The sequence below is a fragment of the Staurois parvus genome, unplaced genomic scaffold (assembly GCF_062004578.1).
Source record: "Staurois parvus isolate SC_StPar_1 unplaced genomic scaffold, SC_StPar_1.0 ptg000126l, whole genome shotgun sequence".
NCBI lineage: Eukaryota > Metazoa > Chordata > Amphibia > Anura > Ranidae > Staurois > Staurois parvus.
The window spans coordinates 1,986,583-2,001,187 of NW_028317922.1; the positions used below are offsets into that span (position 1 = coordinate 1,986,583).

The 14,605-nt window shown below is 38.0% G+C and overlaps 1 protein-coding gene across 3 annotated transcripts in view; it reads right to left on the reverse strand.

Moving 5' to 3' along the window:
• Positions 1–389: 389 nt before the first annotated feature.
• The window catches only part of KLHL24 (kelch like family member 24), a 92,103-nt gene continuing 77,887 nt past the window's right edge, over positions 390–14,605 (reverse strand). For 2 of the 3 annotated variants that reach the window (XM_089672342.1, XM_089672343.1), the window contains 2 exons: positions 10,214–10,249; positions 390–9,834 (listed from right to left, as the gene is read on the reverse strand). In XM_089672342.1, coding sequence (XP_089528468.1) covers positions 9,634–9,834; positions 10,214–10,249 — 237 coding nt within the window. In that variant the 3' untranslated portion in view covers positions 390–9,633. The remainder of the gene's footprint in view (positions 9,835–10,213; positions 10,250–14,605) is intronic. The other variant, XM_089672344.1, reaches the window with a different exon arrangement.

The window sequence follows — 14,605 nt, forward strand, 5'->3', positions numbered from 1 at the left end:
GTGAGCATAGGGCGAGGGGTTGTGGTGCATAGGTTATTGGGGGGTAGGGGGTGGGAGTGCAGCTGGGTGCAGAAAGGGGGGTTGGGGTGTAATTTCCCCCCCCCCAGAAATCTCACCTCCAAAGGGAGTACAGGGAGGAGGGCCGATTATACAGACAGGAGGCAGTGTGTACAGGGAGGGGTGGTAGTGTAAAAAGGGAGTGGGAGCAGTTATTAAGCCATGCCCAATATTTATCATAATTTTACCACACCCACTTTTGCCACAGCTCCCCATGCATGCACTGTCCCTCATTCTCAAGTCCAAAAGTTGGGAGGCATGGGTATTGACAACATTTTAGACTTTCCTTTCTTTCAGACTTATTATTGATTTGGTGTACAAGACAATGGATCTTTTCAGCTTGTGGACATCTCTTTATTTAGATCAAAAATCAATAACAATGGTAAAACAGTCTTGATACATTTGCAGTAAAATTTCAGAAATACAATATAAATCATTCAAATCTACTCAAAAAAAATAAAGAGGCAATTTTTAAGCATCACGTCATTGTACAGTAATATACAAACACACAGAAGTGCCTCATAGTTCTGTTTTGTGGTAATCTCCTTACTGGACATAACATCCATCCTAATACCTTTCAGAGTTCTGTGTATTGTGTTGACAATCAGAAAGGGCAATCACCAGGTGCACAGATTTCCAACAACAGAATATGGAAGGCAATTCTTGGATGTTTATACATTGGCAGTTATCACTCTGTTCCCTTTAGTGATGCAGACTTCTTTTACAGTATAGTATATATTGTGTACATAACAGACACCATGCATACAAAACAACACTGCTTTTTCTATAGGCATGAGACATCCTTCTTCCCGATTAGTTAATACAGTAACCAAATGAGGGTTATACTTTGTTGTTAATACACCTGTGCTCAAAGGCACATTATAATGCATAGCATTAAAGGGATACTAAATTATAAATGTAATTACTAAAAATAATCCATACATAGCCACTACCTTATAGCCCTGTAATCTATTTTTCATTAAATTTTCTTATTGTTTTCCCCCTTCACTTCCATTTGTTTGGAACAAACTGGTTGTGGTCTTGTACACTGCTATAATCCCAAATTGGCCACATTCTTATTTACAATAGGACCAGAGAGAATGAACATAGCTATCTTCGAAAAAGAAGTCAGATCTCAGCAAAAAAAAAAAAAAAATCGAGAAGGCTTTGAGAAATAGGATGTATTTTTTTTTAATTAAAGAGGAGTTTCACCCTCCCCCCTTTTTTTCCCTCCCATACTTACCTGATGCTCAGCTGTGCACATTACAGATAATCACCTTCACAGTGGATCGAGCGTCATCCCGCTGAAATCCTCCTCTCAGCAGTTGCCAGGTCCCAAACTGCCATATTTCTCTTGTGACGTCATTAGAAGGCTGCACTGGCCTCCTGATGATGTGCCACTAACCCCCCCCCCCCCGATAGTAAATGGTGGTTATGTGCAGGTTTCCCAGTGCATCCTGGAATATCAACGTCACATATCCCAGGAGGCATTGGGAGCACTGACGTCATTCGCCTAGCTAAATGACGGAGGATGGGGGTCTGAACAAAACTAATTCAAAAGAAAAAAAAAACACAAGATATGTGCAGGATAAAAAGGAGGCAAGTCAATAGAAAGGGTGAAGATCCTCATTACTATAGCATTTTGGAGGAACAAATATCTCCCTGTGTGACTGCAAAAGAACCCACATGGCCAAGCGGACCCATCTTATTTACTACTATGAGATACTGGTAGTATTCAATAGGAGGGATTGAATGTTTCAAGACTGTCAACTGTTTTCTGGGCATTGCAGAGGGAGTTACAAATCAATATCAGTAAGCATGTTGGGGACATGAAAAGGGAGGTGAACAAGAGGATGTGGCATGAAATGTACACACTGTGATGAACCACACCGAGGCAAACCTAACAAATACAAGTTGGATTTTGGTACAAGTTCCAAGTAGATGCAGACATTGACCAGATAGCTCATTAGCACATGTGTGACATAGGGCTTTGAAAGGTGGTGGCCCATATCTTAGAAAATTAGATGACTTTCTCTAAAAGATGACCTTCTAAAAATATGGTCAAATTGTCATTGCCTTAAATACAATATCTATAAAAACTATTTATTTTCTTTTATTCTGAACACTCAATAAAAAAGGCTTTTCAATGAAATACTAAGATGAGAACATCTGCAGTATATGTCCAATATTAAAATCTAAAAGTATAGAAATCATGTAAAATAATAGGCAATAAAAACCCATGCATGTTCCAGGTACAAAAGTAAAACAACCGTTTATTTATGTTCAGAGTATTTCTCTCTTGAAATTCTCAAGCTGAGTTCCAGGTGTAAAATAGGTAAAATGAAACAGCATAGGTTGTCATAGACATCCATTAGTTAATATGCTTTATTGTGCATGTGGTTGTGTTTGTTGTCTTATGGTCTACCCTCAACTGCAGGTACCTGTGTATATTAAGGCAGATGTGCTGTGCTGTAATATAGCGTTCTTTCATTACATTTTATGTGGGTTGCAGTCCAAGAAACCCATCCCTCCTGTGTTTACAATAAAATACAATGCAAAAAAAGGGAAATATATACTTCTTGCAGAAGCCATGTGGTAGTTTAATTTAATTGAAAATGACCTGTATATTTCAATCTGCAGCCAGTTATGAGATTGAAACTACCTAAAAACTAAATACCCCCCTACTTGCAATCGTGGCAATTAGAGGCATTTCTGTTTAGGTAACATACTTTGTCCCTATTAGACTTGAAGCCATATAACAAGCTTTTTTTTTTTTTTTTCCATTAAGCCTAATTGAATGCTCACTATATATTACTGTACTGCAGCAACACTTGGCAGTTAAAGAAAGTAAAAGAACTCCACTGTTATTGCTGTATAAAACTGGAGTTTCATTTTAATTTTGACTAAAAGGTAGCCAAGAGCTGCTCTAAACCAGTGGAAAATGTTTTCTCCCGGGGCAATGGGAGCTTTGACTTCCTGCTTGGGCTATGCTCCCAAGAAACCTAACATAATGCAGGGAGGCAGAAATGGCACATAATGTGTAAAGGTGTCAGGCATGAGATTGCACATGATCTGCTTTTCCATTTAAATAAAGTTAGCAAAAGTGTTATTTAGTTATGGATAGAGATTGCAGTAACTCACAGTTTTCTACATCTTAAGTAGAATGACGTTTCGGCCTCCTTTTTACTCATGGGACCGTGGCAGTGGCGGGAAAAGCCCCATTTGTCATTGAGATGAATGGGGCTTAATTTCATTGGCTGCTGAAGGTCACATGTTAGGGAACCTTCTGGAATCTTGGGGGGCTGAAGCGTGATTGGTTAAAGGAAGTCAGATGACTCCCCCAGAAGATTTCAGAAGGCTTGGGGTTTCCTATTTAAAGGAGCTGCCTGAAGGGTTCTGTGCCAGTTGCCAGAGAGTCTGCGGCGAGAGGAGCTCCCCTCTCCAGTCGCAGACGGTTTATGTGGTGGGTCCCTTTGTTTATAAAGCAAAGGGGACATGTATGAAGATGGTTTATATTGATGATTTGTCAGCTCGAGTCGTAGTGGCTGGGCTGAGTTGTTTATACACTTGTATTAAATAAAGTTTTGGTGTGATAATTTATTGTGATATTTTTAAAACTAATAAACCAGGCCATGGCCTATTTATATCCAATAAAGGTTGTTCTAATGGTTATTAATTTATATTCATTACTTGTTTGTAGATTGGCTTGCTGCCTACGGTCCCATGCAGTTCTTCTTTAGGCTATATGTGTTATTTACATCACAAACCTATAATAGTACTTCAAGTATAACAATTGGCATAACTTTTTTTATTTACTTTTGGATAGAGTTGAAAGGGTTTAGAACATGTGTACAGTATTTATTGCTATCAATCTCTTTATTTGTCCTGACTACTCTTATCACTGAGAGTGAAAGTGAAAGAAAATCACAAAGTTTGGGTTGTGACCAGAACAAGACTAGGTGGGAAATCATCCAAAGGGGAAACTACTTCTGTTGACCCTGGTAACAGCCAGGAATTCCCTCACTTTGTAGGGACTTCCTCTTCCTGTTTTGGTTATGGAACAGGAAGTGAAAAGACATTTTCCCAATGGGAACATATATGGTAAAAAAAGATTGATACTGGTTATATATACCCTCCCTTTCTCTGTTTAAAATTAAAAAAAAGTTTTTCCTGTAGTTCTACTTTCAGTATTTGCATTTATGCTGAAGCCTCAACCACTGGCAAATTTTACATGACAATAGAGTGACATGCCAAAATGAGCGGATATTTCACATTAACGGTGAAGGAGTGTGTATAAACCCTGAAACAGTCAACATTTAGCAGTAACTGGTATTGTTCAACTTCATTTTATACTATACTATTTCTTTTATGGTTTCGATAGGCAAAAGTAATACAATTACATAAGATTCGAATTGTGTTTATGTGCTATACACACACACCCCTTTATACAACATATTATTTCAAACATTGTAGATTTGTCAGAATATGGGTTTATAAAGTAACTGCTTACCCTGATAGAACTGGCAGAAAAATTATAAAATCTAGGGCTAGAGTCACAAAAGCAATGCTGTTATGTTATTTCCAGGGGGTTACATCACCACTGATTAAAGATGAATCTTAATATGATTTTTGTATAATTGCACAGTAAAAATACATTTTCTGTAATAAAGTGTGCCCCACCTCTGGCTACTGCAGCTTTTGTGTATTTAGTCCACATTTTTATGTATTTAGCTCACATTTTCCTGTCAGTGCTGAGACTGGTAATTCTAGCTGTAGTACAGATATAAGAGGAGGCTGCTCGCCCAGCACTCCTCCATTTTTTTTTTTAAAGCCTTGCAATATTTTATTACTTTTTAAAATGTTTAAATAAATGCAAGGTATTCTGTGAATAGAGGAAGCATGGGAGAACATCATTATCTCCGTTTTCCACAGACGCAGCAGCAGCCAGAGATGGGGCACTCTTCAGTGGAGTTAACTTATTGTTGCTGTTCAAAAAAATCAAAAATTGTTTTTGGCCAAAGTTCAGCTTAAATTACACAAATCAGCAAAGGCCTGGACACAGTTTGCATGTGACTTTTGTTTGGGCCTTCAGTATGCAGTTCTCGTTTACATTAAGAACATAAAACTCAGGTGATGTTGGCTGCAATCAGATATATATAAAAATATAATTACACTGGATAAAGCCTAATAGAAAAGATAGATTTTGATGAATTTAAATTAGCAATTTTGAGTAATAAACTATATTTTATATATATATATATATATATATACACACACACACCAAAACAAAGCTAACGCATTTTAAAGCATATAGTCATCTTTTAGATTAAAATGTTTGTTACTTATGTATAATGACTTCTGTTCTATACATTTACAGAAGTCACTTTTAGCATTAAATGTAGACATGACATAAAAAAAAAAGGAAAAAAGAAAGGGAGTAAAAACAGTTATCAAACTAACAAATATACCACATATGCCGAAGGGCAAATCATAACCAAAATTTGTACTGTCAATAATATGGTTAACTAGATGGTGACAAAATTGTATATATTAGAATGTCTGCAACATCTGGGCAAGTATGCTAGCTTATAATATTAAAAACAAAGACTTTGCTGACACTTTATTATACTTTGGTGCATTAAAATGAACCATATAATTAAACATAGTAATACTGTAGATGTATTGTTAAACATGAAACATATGGAGCTATTAAATGTAGCCACTAGAGGTCTCCATGTGTCTATCAACATCTCGCTATTTGTCCTGTGTATGTGTGGTTTTAGAATACAAGGTTTACCATTAATTTGTTATTTTGTTTTGTTTTTTGTAATGTCAGTGGGGTATAAATGTAGATATGAAGTGTTAGGGCTGTTTCAGACATGCTGCAGTTCTTAGTATAGTGCAGTGGTCACTAAATAGCGGACCGTGGGACAGTCCTGTCCGGACCGCAGCCTTGCCACTGGGTGTCCTCTTCCAGGCCTCTCACTCAGCCACCGATGTCATCCTCACAATGGGTGGGGTGTGAGGAGCTGTAGATTGGGACTGAGTGGCAGGAGCTGGTGATTACCCAGCTTGTTAATATGTAAAGACTTTCGCTCTCTGCAGCTCAATACAGAAAGTGTCTTTTCATATTAGCAAGCCAGGCAATCACCCACTTGTTAACATAATAACTTGGACAGCTCCAGCCCCTCAGTCCAAATCTGCAGCTCCTTCCACCCCCACCTGCTATGAGGATGACATCAGTGGCGGGCTGAAGGCCCAGGAGAAGACACCCCAGAAGGATTAGTGCCTCTGCTCTGTTTAGGACTATGCAGGGGAAGGCTTGCATTAAAAGGGCACTGTTTTGTGCTAAGGGGTGCTATGTTGTGCTAAGGGGCACTGCGATGTGAAGGGGAACTGAGGACATTGTGGGACTTCTTTAAAGAGGGGACTTCAAAGCTTGGGATATTTTATATATAATCTAACCCTGCTTTAAATTTATCCACAACTTTATCCATGACCTGTCTGGTGTTTTCCTTGGCCTTCATGATGCTGTTTGTTCACTAATGTTCTCTTACAATTCTCTGGGAGCTTCAGAGAATGGCTGCATTTATACTGAGATTAAATTACACACAGGTAGACTCTATTTACTAATTAGGTGAATTCTGAAGGCAATTGGTTCCACTAGATTTTAGTTAGGGGTATCATAGTAAAGGGGGCTGAATACAACTGCACACCACACTTTTCAGATATTTATTTGTAAAAAATTTAGAAATCCATTTATCATTTTCCTTCCACTTCACAATTATATGCCACTTTGTGTTGGTCTATCACAAAAAATACCAATAAAATACATTTATGCTTTTGGTTGTAACATGACAAAATGTGGAAAACTCAAGAGGTATGAATACTTTTTCAAAGCACTGTAGTGCTGCACCCTGGGTTAAGAATGCTGCAGCGTGTGTGCAGCCCTGTATGGCTGTATTGTGATAGTTCGGGTGGGCAGCTCAGGGGAGGTGTCTTTACTGCACCAACCTCCCATATGAAAGAACCCATAACAGTTTGATTTATACCTTGTATTTGTTTTTTATTTAATTCTTGATACTCATAACTGAGGCATCTGCTAAGATGGTAAAATCTGTGGCATGTTAAAAAGGGATGTTGCATGTCATATAATTTACCGATACTGGATGTGTATTGTCCTTTTGATTAAGCACTCAGAGTTCTGTGGTTGATGTCTGTATACCTGTGCATACAATTCTTTTTCTATAATAAACTTATCAAGCAAGAGAATCAAGCAGTTTTATTATCATGAAATTTTGCTACATAGTAGATGAAAATATGTCTCATCTTTACTTTTATTAGGAATTGATGAGAATCATATTATAGACACCTATTTATACCTTTTTATATGTACCTTTCTATACAAATAAATGCTGATGCCCTGGGTTGGTACAAGACTATTTATATACACTAACACAGCACCATATACAGAACTTTGCCAGCTCCGTAGAGCACAAAGACTGGCTTGGTACTAACAAACAAGAATTTTGGTTCATGAGAATAACCTAATGCACATTAAAGCCCCCAAAACATTTTTTTCAGTTTCCCTGGAAGATTCATCTTGCTTTGATCACTTTGCCAAAAGACAGTATAGCTATATGATCTTTGTTTTTATCACGCATAATAAAAAAAAAACACACATATGAAAATACAGAGAGGATAGGGACAACAATACCTTTTAAACATGGCTGCCGTAGGAGGCATGTGTTAGGTAGGCAATGATAACATATTAGGCTACCTTTTATAAACCCAAAAAGAACAAGAAAATGTATAGCATTTCACAAACAAGTTTCCATTGAAGTCGTATACCTAAACTTATACACATACTACTGCGTTTTTTTTAAGAGTCTGTAGCAAAGTTAAAGCGATGTAAAATTCGTTTTTACTAAGGAATTAATTGAATCATCAACATGAAAGAAGAGGCGGTCATTTTTATAAAGTAAGAAGTTAACGGTCTTCCGAGTTACTCAGGCGTCAGAGATGTGAGTTGTATGAGAACATTACTAACAAGCTTGATGGTGGGTCCTCTTCACTGATGGGCTAACAACAGATACCCTTCTTTAAATTGGGTTCTTCTTCAACTCACAGAGCATGCACAAACATAAAAATAAACTACAATTTCAGGGATATCCAAGTCTGATCTTTGATAAGGCTCCAAGAAAATTGTGCATTACTGCATCTGCAACATATGTTTACCTGTGCAAAAATATGCTTTATCCCAGAGGAACGTCTGCATGCAGGAAAGATTAAATACATATACACCCTCCTAAATATCAAAATGTCTGAAGTCACAATCTGCTCTCATGCACTCCAAATATTAAATAAAATGAGAATTCATATCTGACAGTCAATGACAGTTATACATAATTAAGAATGCTCAGAAAAGTATTTTACAAATATTACAGTCTTTGTCGATGGCATAAATAATAGCCATTGGCTATGAAAAGAGTATTTTGGAAATTTCCAGAAATAAAAAAAATGCAGAAATGTTTACTATTTACAGGAGTTTAAAAGGAATCTACCAAAAAATGTTTGCATCTTTATTTCAAAGTAAAGTATTTCTTACGCTGATCGTGTAAAACGTGCATGTACTGGAGCTTTTCCATGTGTTGGAGGTCTCATCTTTGCATGCACATGCTGATACTGCTTGGTGCCCAGTGCTCTGCCTGTTGTCACATGGAGAGAGGCCCTCATTTACTTTTATGATAAACAGAGGTACCATGTACATGCAGTTTAGGTCTGCACTGCAACACACTAAGGTAGATACAATCTGCACAGGAGGTACTGTAACTCCACCAAAGTCCTTTGTAATAGTACAGAAGTAATGATGGGCCTTTCTGCAAATACCATATACGCACTACTACCAAGCTGCACCTCTTCAGAAGCAGATATCTACTTGTGTGAATTAGGCTTCAACATTACATAAGCAGCTCAACAAGTCTTCCCGTTATTTTTGTAGTTAAGTGACAGTGGCACGTTGGCCAATGGTCATGGATCAAAATGTAGCTGGTTAGGTTGCCTTCTGTAGCCTTTTGCCTGATACACTACCAGTTGCACTACTATCACACCCAAAGGGACTCCCAATGCTTGGCAAGCATTCAAAGGCAGCTACTTATACAACTCACAGAATCCCATAATTGGTATATGAGAAGGACAGCTTTCATGTATTGGCACAATAGTGGAAGCCAAGTGCAGAATGAGTATACAGCACTGCAGTAAACCTTTACAAATTCAGTGTGGACTGAGGCCTAATAGCTCTCAACAACTAACAAATTCTCAGAATAATTTCAAATTGCCAGTCTAGAGCTAGCTGAAACCCAAGACCATTGGCTTATGCATGACAGTAGAACAGAGAAGCTTTGAACAAATATATTCCTGGTCCCTTTTCTGCAAGCTTGGATTTCTTTTTATAATTGCAAACAATTTGACTGGTAGATTCCTTATACTGTACAATGGGACCAGTTTCCAGACACCAAAGTCTTACTCAATGCATTATAATTTACAAGCCCCTTCCTCCCTTCTTCCTCTGTAACTTCACATTTTGAAGGTTTTTTCATTGTATCTATGAATTGTTACACAGCCATGGTAAGAGACAGGTCGGGGCATGGCTGCCACTCCAGTAATGATGCTAGTCGCTGGATCGTAGCATAGGATGGTGTCCGTTGCTTCTCCATTCTCACCTCTCCCACCGAGTATAAAGATTTTCCCATTGCAGACAGACATACCACAATTCTCCTGTAAAAAAAAAGGGGAAAATGTGGTTACTGTGCACAAACAAGCAAAAGAATGTGTTATAAGTGCATTTGTGATCTGAATTCTACAGCTGTGGTGCACTCTAGTTAGTTTATAGACATAAACATCTGGACTGTGGCACAGTAGAAACCATACAAATTTTTCCCATTTGAGGAAAATCTGCAGTACCATTTATGTATAGCAACGTTAACCCCACTATATTTGTTACCGCATTATCACTATGTGGCAGTATGCAAGTAGAAATTTGTAACAAACACCAGTGCAGCTAGATGACATAATAGACTAGGTTATATAGTGAGAGAGCTAAGCAGCAGAAGGAAAGTATAGGTAGCATCACTGGAGAGCGCTGGTGAAATCTCACCTTTAAAACTGTGTTCAGTTCTGAAGACCCTACCACCTAAAGGACATGAATAGATTAGAGAATATTTCAAGGAAGGGCTGCATAATAATTAAAGCAGCACACAGGAGAGAGAAAACAATGAGTTCACAACAGTTAAATACAAGACGACAAATGAGAAAACTAAAACCAGAAGAAAATTGGTTCCCAGTCAACCCATTGAAATGTCATTGTTGGGGGACTGTCAGTGTGTGAAAGTGGTATTAAACCCAAAAGCAAAAGTTTCTTATATTGCAGGTTACCAATACTTAGATGTGGGGACTTCATTAGATTTCTTTTTTGGGCTTTTCTTTCTATTATTTTCATCTGGTGATCTGGTCAGTAAGTCTGTAATTTTTCAGCTTCCTTTGACAGGCAAAGCTATCCAGCATGAGTAGCAGTTAGAAAGATAAGACATACCATTTAACACCATTAGGGGTGTTTACAATGGTTAGCTTTTATTCATTTATGTAAAACCTTTGTCCAAAAAGGAAAAGAAAAAAAATGGTTTGCTTTAGCTGCTTAAAGAGTGTTAGGTGGAGTTCAGCTTTAATTTGTTGCTCAAGTCCATTTGACCCTCGGTTCACACTAGGATCCGTTTTGCTGGCTACGGCATGACAGCCCATTCATGTGAATGGGCTGCTGTCTCCCAAAATGCAGGTCCCTGCACCTTTCCAGAAATTGCAGCCTGCACTAGGATCTGCACTATAGTGCATTTCCCAGTGCAGCTGCAATTTCTAGTGCGGGCGGCATTCCATTAACACTAATGGCACCCGACCACGAGTCCCGCCTTTTGTGTGCGGGTAGTTGCATCTGTAGAACAAAGTGCAGGTCCCACAGCGGCTTCCACTTGCACTAGAGTGAAAGGCTAAATTTGCTATTGCATCTAATGCTACCCTATGCCCAGGTTGAGAATGCTGCTGTCCAAGAGTGAAGCCCTTGCTCCTCCATCAGATTACCAAGTGAAAATATAAGGAGAAAAGCCTAAAAAACTGAAAACTAAAGTGATATTAAAGGCATTTAAAAAAAACAAAAACATTTCATACTTACCTACTCTGTGCAGTGGTTTTGAGCGACCCCAATCCTCTTCTCAGGTCCCCCAACTGTGCTCCTGGACTCTCCCTCCTTCTGAGTGCCCCCAGACCAAACAGCTTGCCATGGGGACACCCAAGCAGGCTTGCTCCTGAACAGCTGCTCTGTATGTCCATTCAGGCACACAGCTGCAGCTCGGCCATGCCCCCTCTCTCTCCTCATTGGCTCGCTGGCTGTGACTGACAGCAGCAGGAAACAATGGCTCCCACTGGTGTCTCAGCCAATGAGGAGGGTGAGTCCCTGGAGAGCCAAGGCTCTCGTGCACATCGCTGGATCGTGATGGGGCTCGGTTAAGTATTAGAGGGGCTAAGGGGCGAGCTGCGCACAGGTTTTTTACTTTTGTGCATAGACTGTATATGAAATATATATGATATAGAAATATGCAGCCACCACATTTAGCCCCTTGGCTACCAAGGTACGTTTTACATAAGGGGTTAAAGCAGGTTTATGGCTGCTGCTGCAGCCATGAGCTTGCCATTTATTTTATGAGCTAATAAAGGACTTTCAGATTAATGTGATCTTGGCTAATAATAAAAGAAATTTTTAATTTAAAAGCACCCCCGCCATCACTGTATCACATGTATGAAAACATTAATTGTGCCGCACATGTGAAGTATCATCACGAATGAGAGCAATAATTCTGGGGCCATAATTCATGGTTAACTCTAAACTGAAAACCTGTAAGGGATTTTAAAGCGTCACCTATGTACCATTTTGGGCACCTCCAGGCCAGCACAGTTTTAAGGCTTGACATGTTTGGTATCCATTTACTCGAGGCAACCCTATCTTTCATATTTTACAAAAATTAAGCATTATATTGTGTTTGTTTGCACTAAAATTCATTTTAGTTTATTTTTTTTCCTTGAAAATAGCTGCACAAATATTGTGTGATTTATAAATTGTAACTACCAACATTTTATTCTCCAGTGTCTCTTTCAGCAGATACGTCACTGTTTAGGGGTTTAAAGTAATTTCCTGCAAGAAATGCAGAATTTAATGTGTGAGAAAATGTAAATTGCCCCAGTAGAGAAATGGTTAAGGATTAATCTGCAATATACTGAATTTTTGGTTTTGGGATTAATACCACTTTAAAGCATATACCACAGCAAAATCTTCAGCTAGAGACTCCACTGCCATCTCTCTCCTATAATCAAGGTCTCCCCAACCCCTTGGAGTTATCCTCTATCTATGATTTTCAACATGGAAGGTTTGATGACTTCATTAAACCCTGAGAGAGATACAGTACCAGTTCCTGCAGGTCAGGGCCCTCAGCTGATAGATGGCTCTGACATATCTAAGCCAGCAATTGTTTTCTCATGCTAGAGTTCAGCCAACAATACAATTTGTTTTTCCTGTGGAGGTAGCTCTTATCTCTTGTCCTGCATTGCTGTTGTCCGTGACATTAGAGGGTCACGAAAGGAAAATAAGCTTTTCAGCTTGTGGTCTAAAAAATCCAGCTGCGGAAAGGGTTTTTCTGAGATACAGTTCAAACTTCCCATTCTTTTCTGCAGCTACAGGATATTTGTACCAAGGTGGAGTAAGAGTCACTCTATGTATCAAAAGTGAAGTCAGACATTAATTACTGGGAGAATTTTATGTGTGGGCAAGGTTGGAGTTGATGTAAACAACCATCAGACTCAGGGTGAGTCATATGCTTTCAGGTGCTTGCAGGGAAAGTGGCTTGCTCTTGAGATGAATTCACCATGATTAAAAGAATGCATTTTTCAAGCACTACAGGTGCTCTTTAAATCCCAGCTGAGAATGTGTTACATCTCACTTCCAGAGGGAGTCCACTAACAGGCTTTACATCTACACATCTACATCTGCTCTCCTGTTCTACTCAAGTGCAGTTCACACAGAGGTTAGGAAGGAACGTGCAGTTCAATAAAGACTAGAAGAGGGTGCTAGAGAATTTAAAATGAAAGCTGAAGTTTTGTTAAAATGTTTTTCTCTCTACAGCCTTAGTTATATTACTTACCTATAATGAAGTATGTCCCACGATGTGCAGGCTGCTGGGTTCTGGAGAAATCTTCACTGCAGAGCTGCTCTGTCCTCTTCCTTCCGCTCACATTCCAGTGTTGTGCAGAATAAGGCTCCATTCACACCTTGAGTGTTTTGTAGTATGAAGCTCAAAGCTCCAAAACGCTCATGGGGAAAAAAATCAATAGTACTCTATGGAAATGGTTCACATCTCCACTCCAAGTCGCCTGAAGCAGAACGCCAGAAGCTCAAAAAAGTTTTGGAGCTACTTTTGTAGCTCAAATAGGGCAAATTTTCACATTTTTGCAGTGTTTTTATTCCCATAGAAAAGAATAGAGATGCACGTTTTTTGATGCGCATTTTGTGCAATTTTCTGCTCAAATTAAAAAATTAAAAAAAAAAACAAAACAAAAAAAAAAGTAATAATATATGGATAAATAAATGTAAAATAAATACACATATGAATAAAAATAATGATAAATAAATCATAATTAACCTCTAAAAAAAATAATTAATTAATAATAATCATAATAATAAACACCTGAAATAAAATCATTTAATAATAATGATAATAATAAATTATTGGTATTATTAAATTATTATTAATGTGTTACAAGTATTTACTTATGATTTTTATTTATTTTACATTATTATTAATGTATTTTTTGTTTGGGTTTAGGTGTTCATTTTTATTTATTTTTATTATTATTAATATTATCACCCTAACCCTAATAAATAAATAATAAGAAAATAATAAATAAAATACTATAAAAAAAAAATTAAATAAATGACTAACCCCAACCCTAACCCTTAATCCTAACCTAACCTTAACTCTAACCCCTTACCCTAACAAAAAACAAAATAAAAATAAATTAATAATAATAAAAAAAACTAAAAGCTGATGGAAAAACTAGCACAATGATGCAACAGATGAAAGATTTCTCTATTGGCTAATAAAAAAATGGCAAAGCTCAAAAACGTCAAAAAACATTATATGAAAACATATGTACGAAAAACACTACGCCCAGATGTCAACGGAGCCTAACAGCTTCAAGTCTCCAGGCTAAGCTGCTCTAAAGTTGATCCATTGTGGACACACCACCTCCTGCCCTATCCTCTATTAAGAAAAGTTCTCTACCTGATTACACTGCCTGTAACACATTCTGTGAATGTGGGAGAGTCTGACCGGTCACAGGAATCTCTCCCCCATTCACATATCATATTACACGCAGTTTATCATGGAGGAACTTTTCAGAATGTAGGAGCGGTAAGAGGGGGCTTGTCCTCTATAGTGCAGCTGAGCCT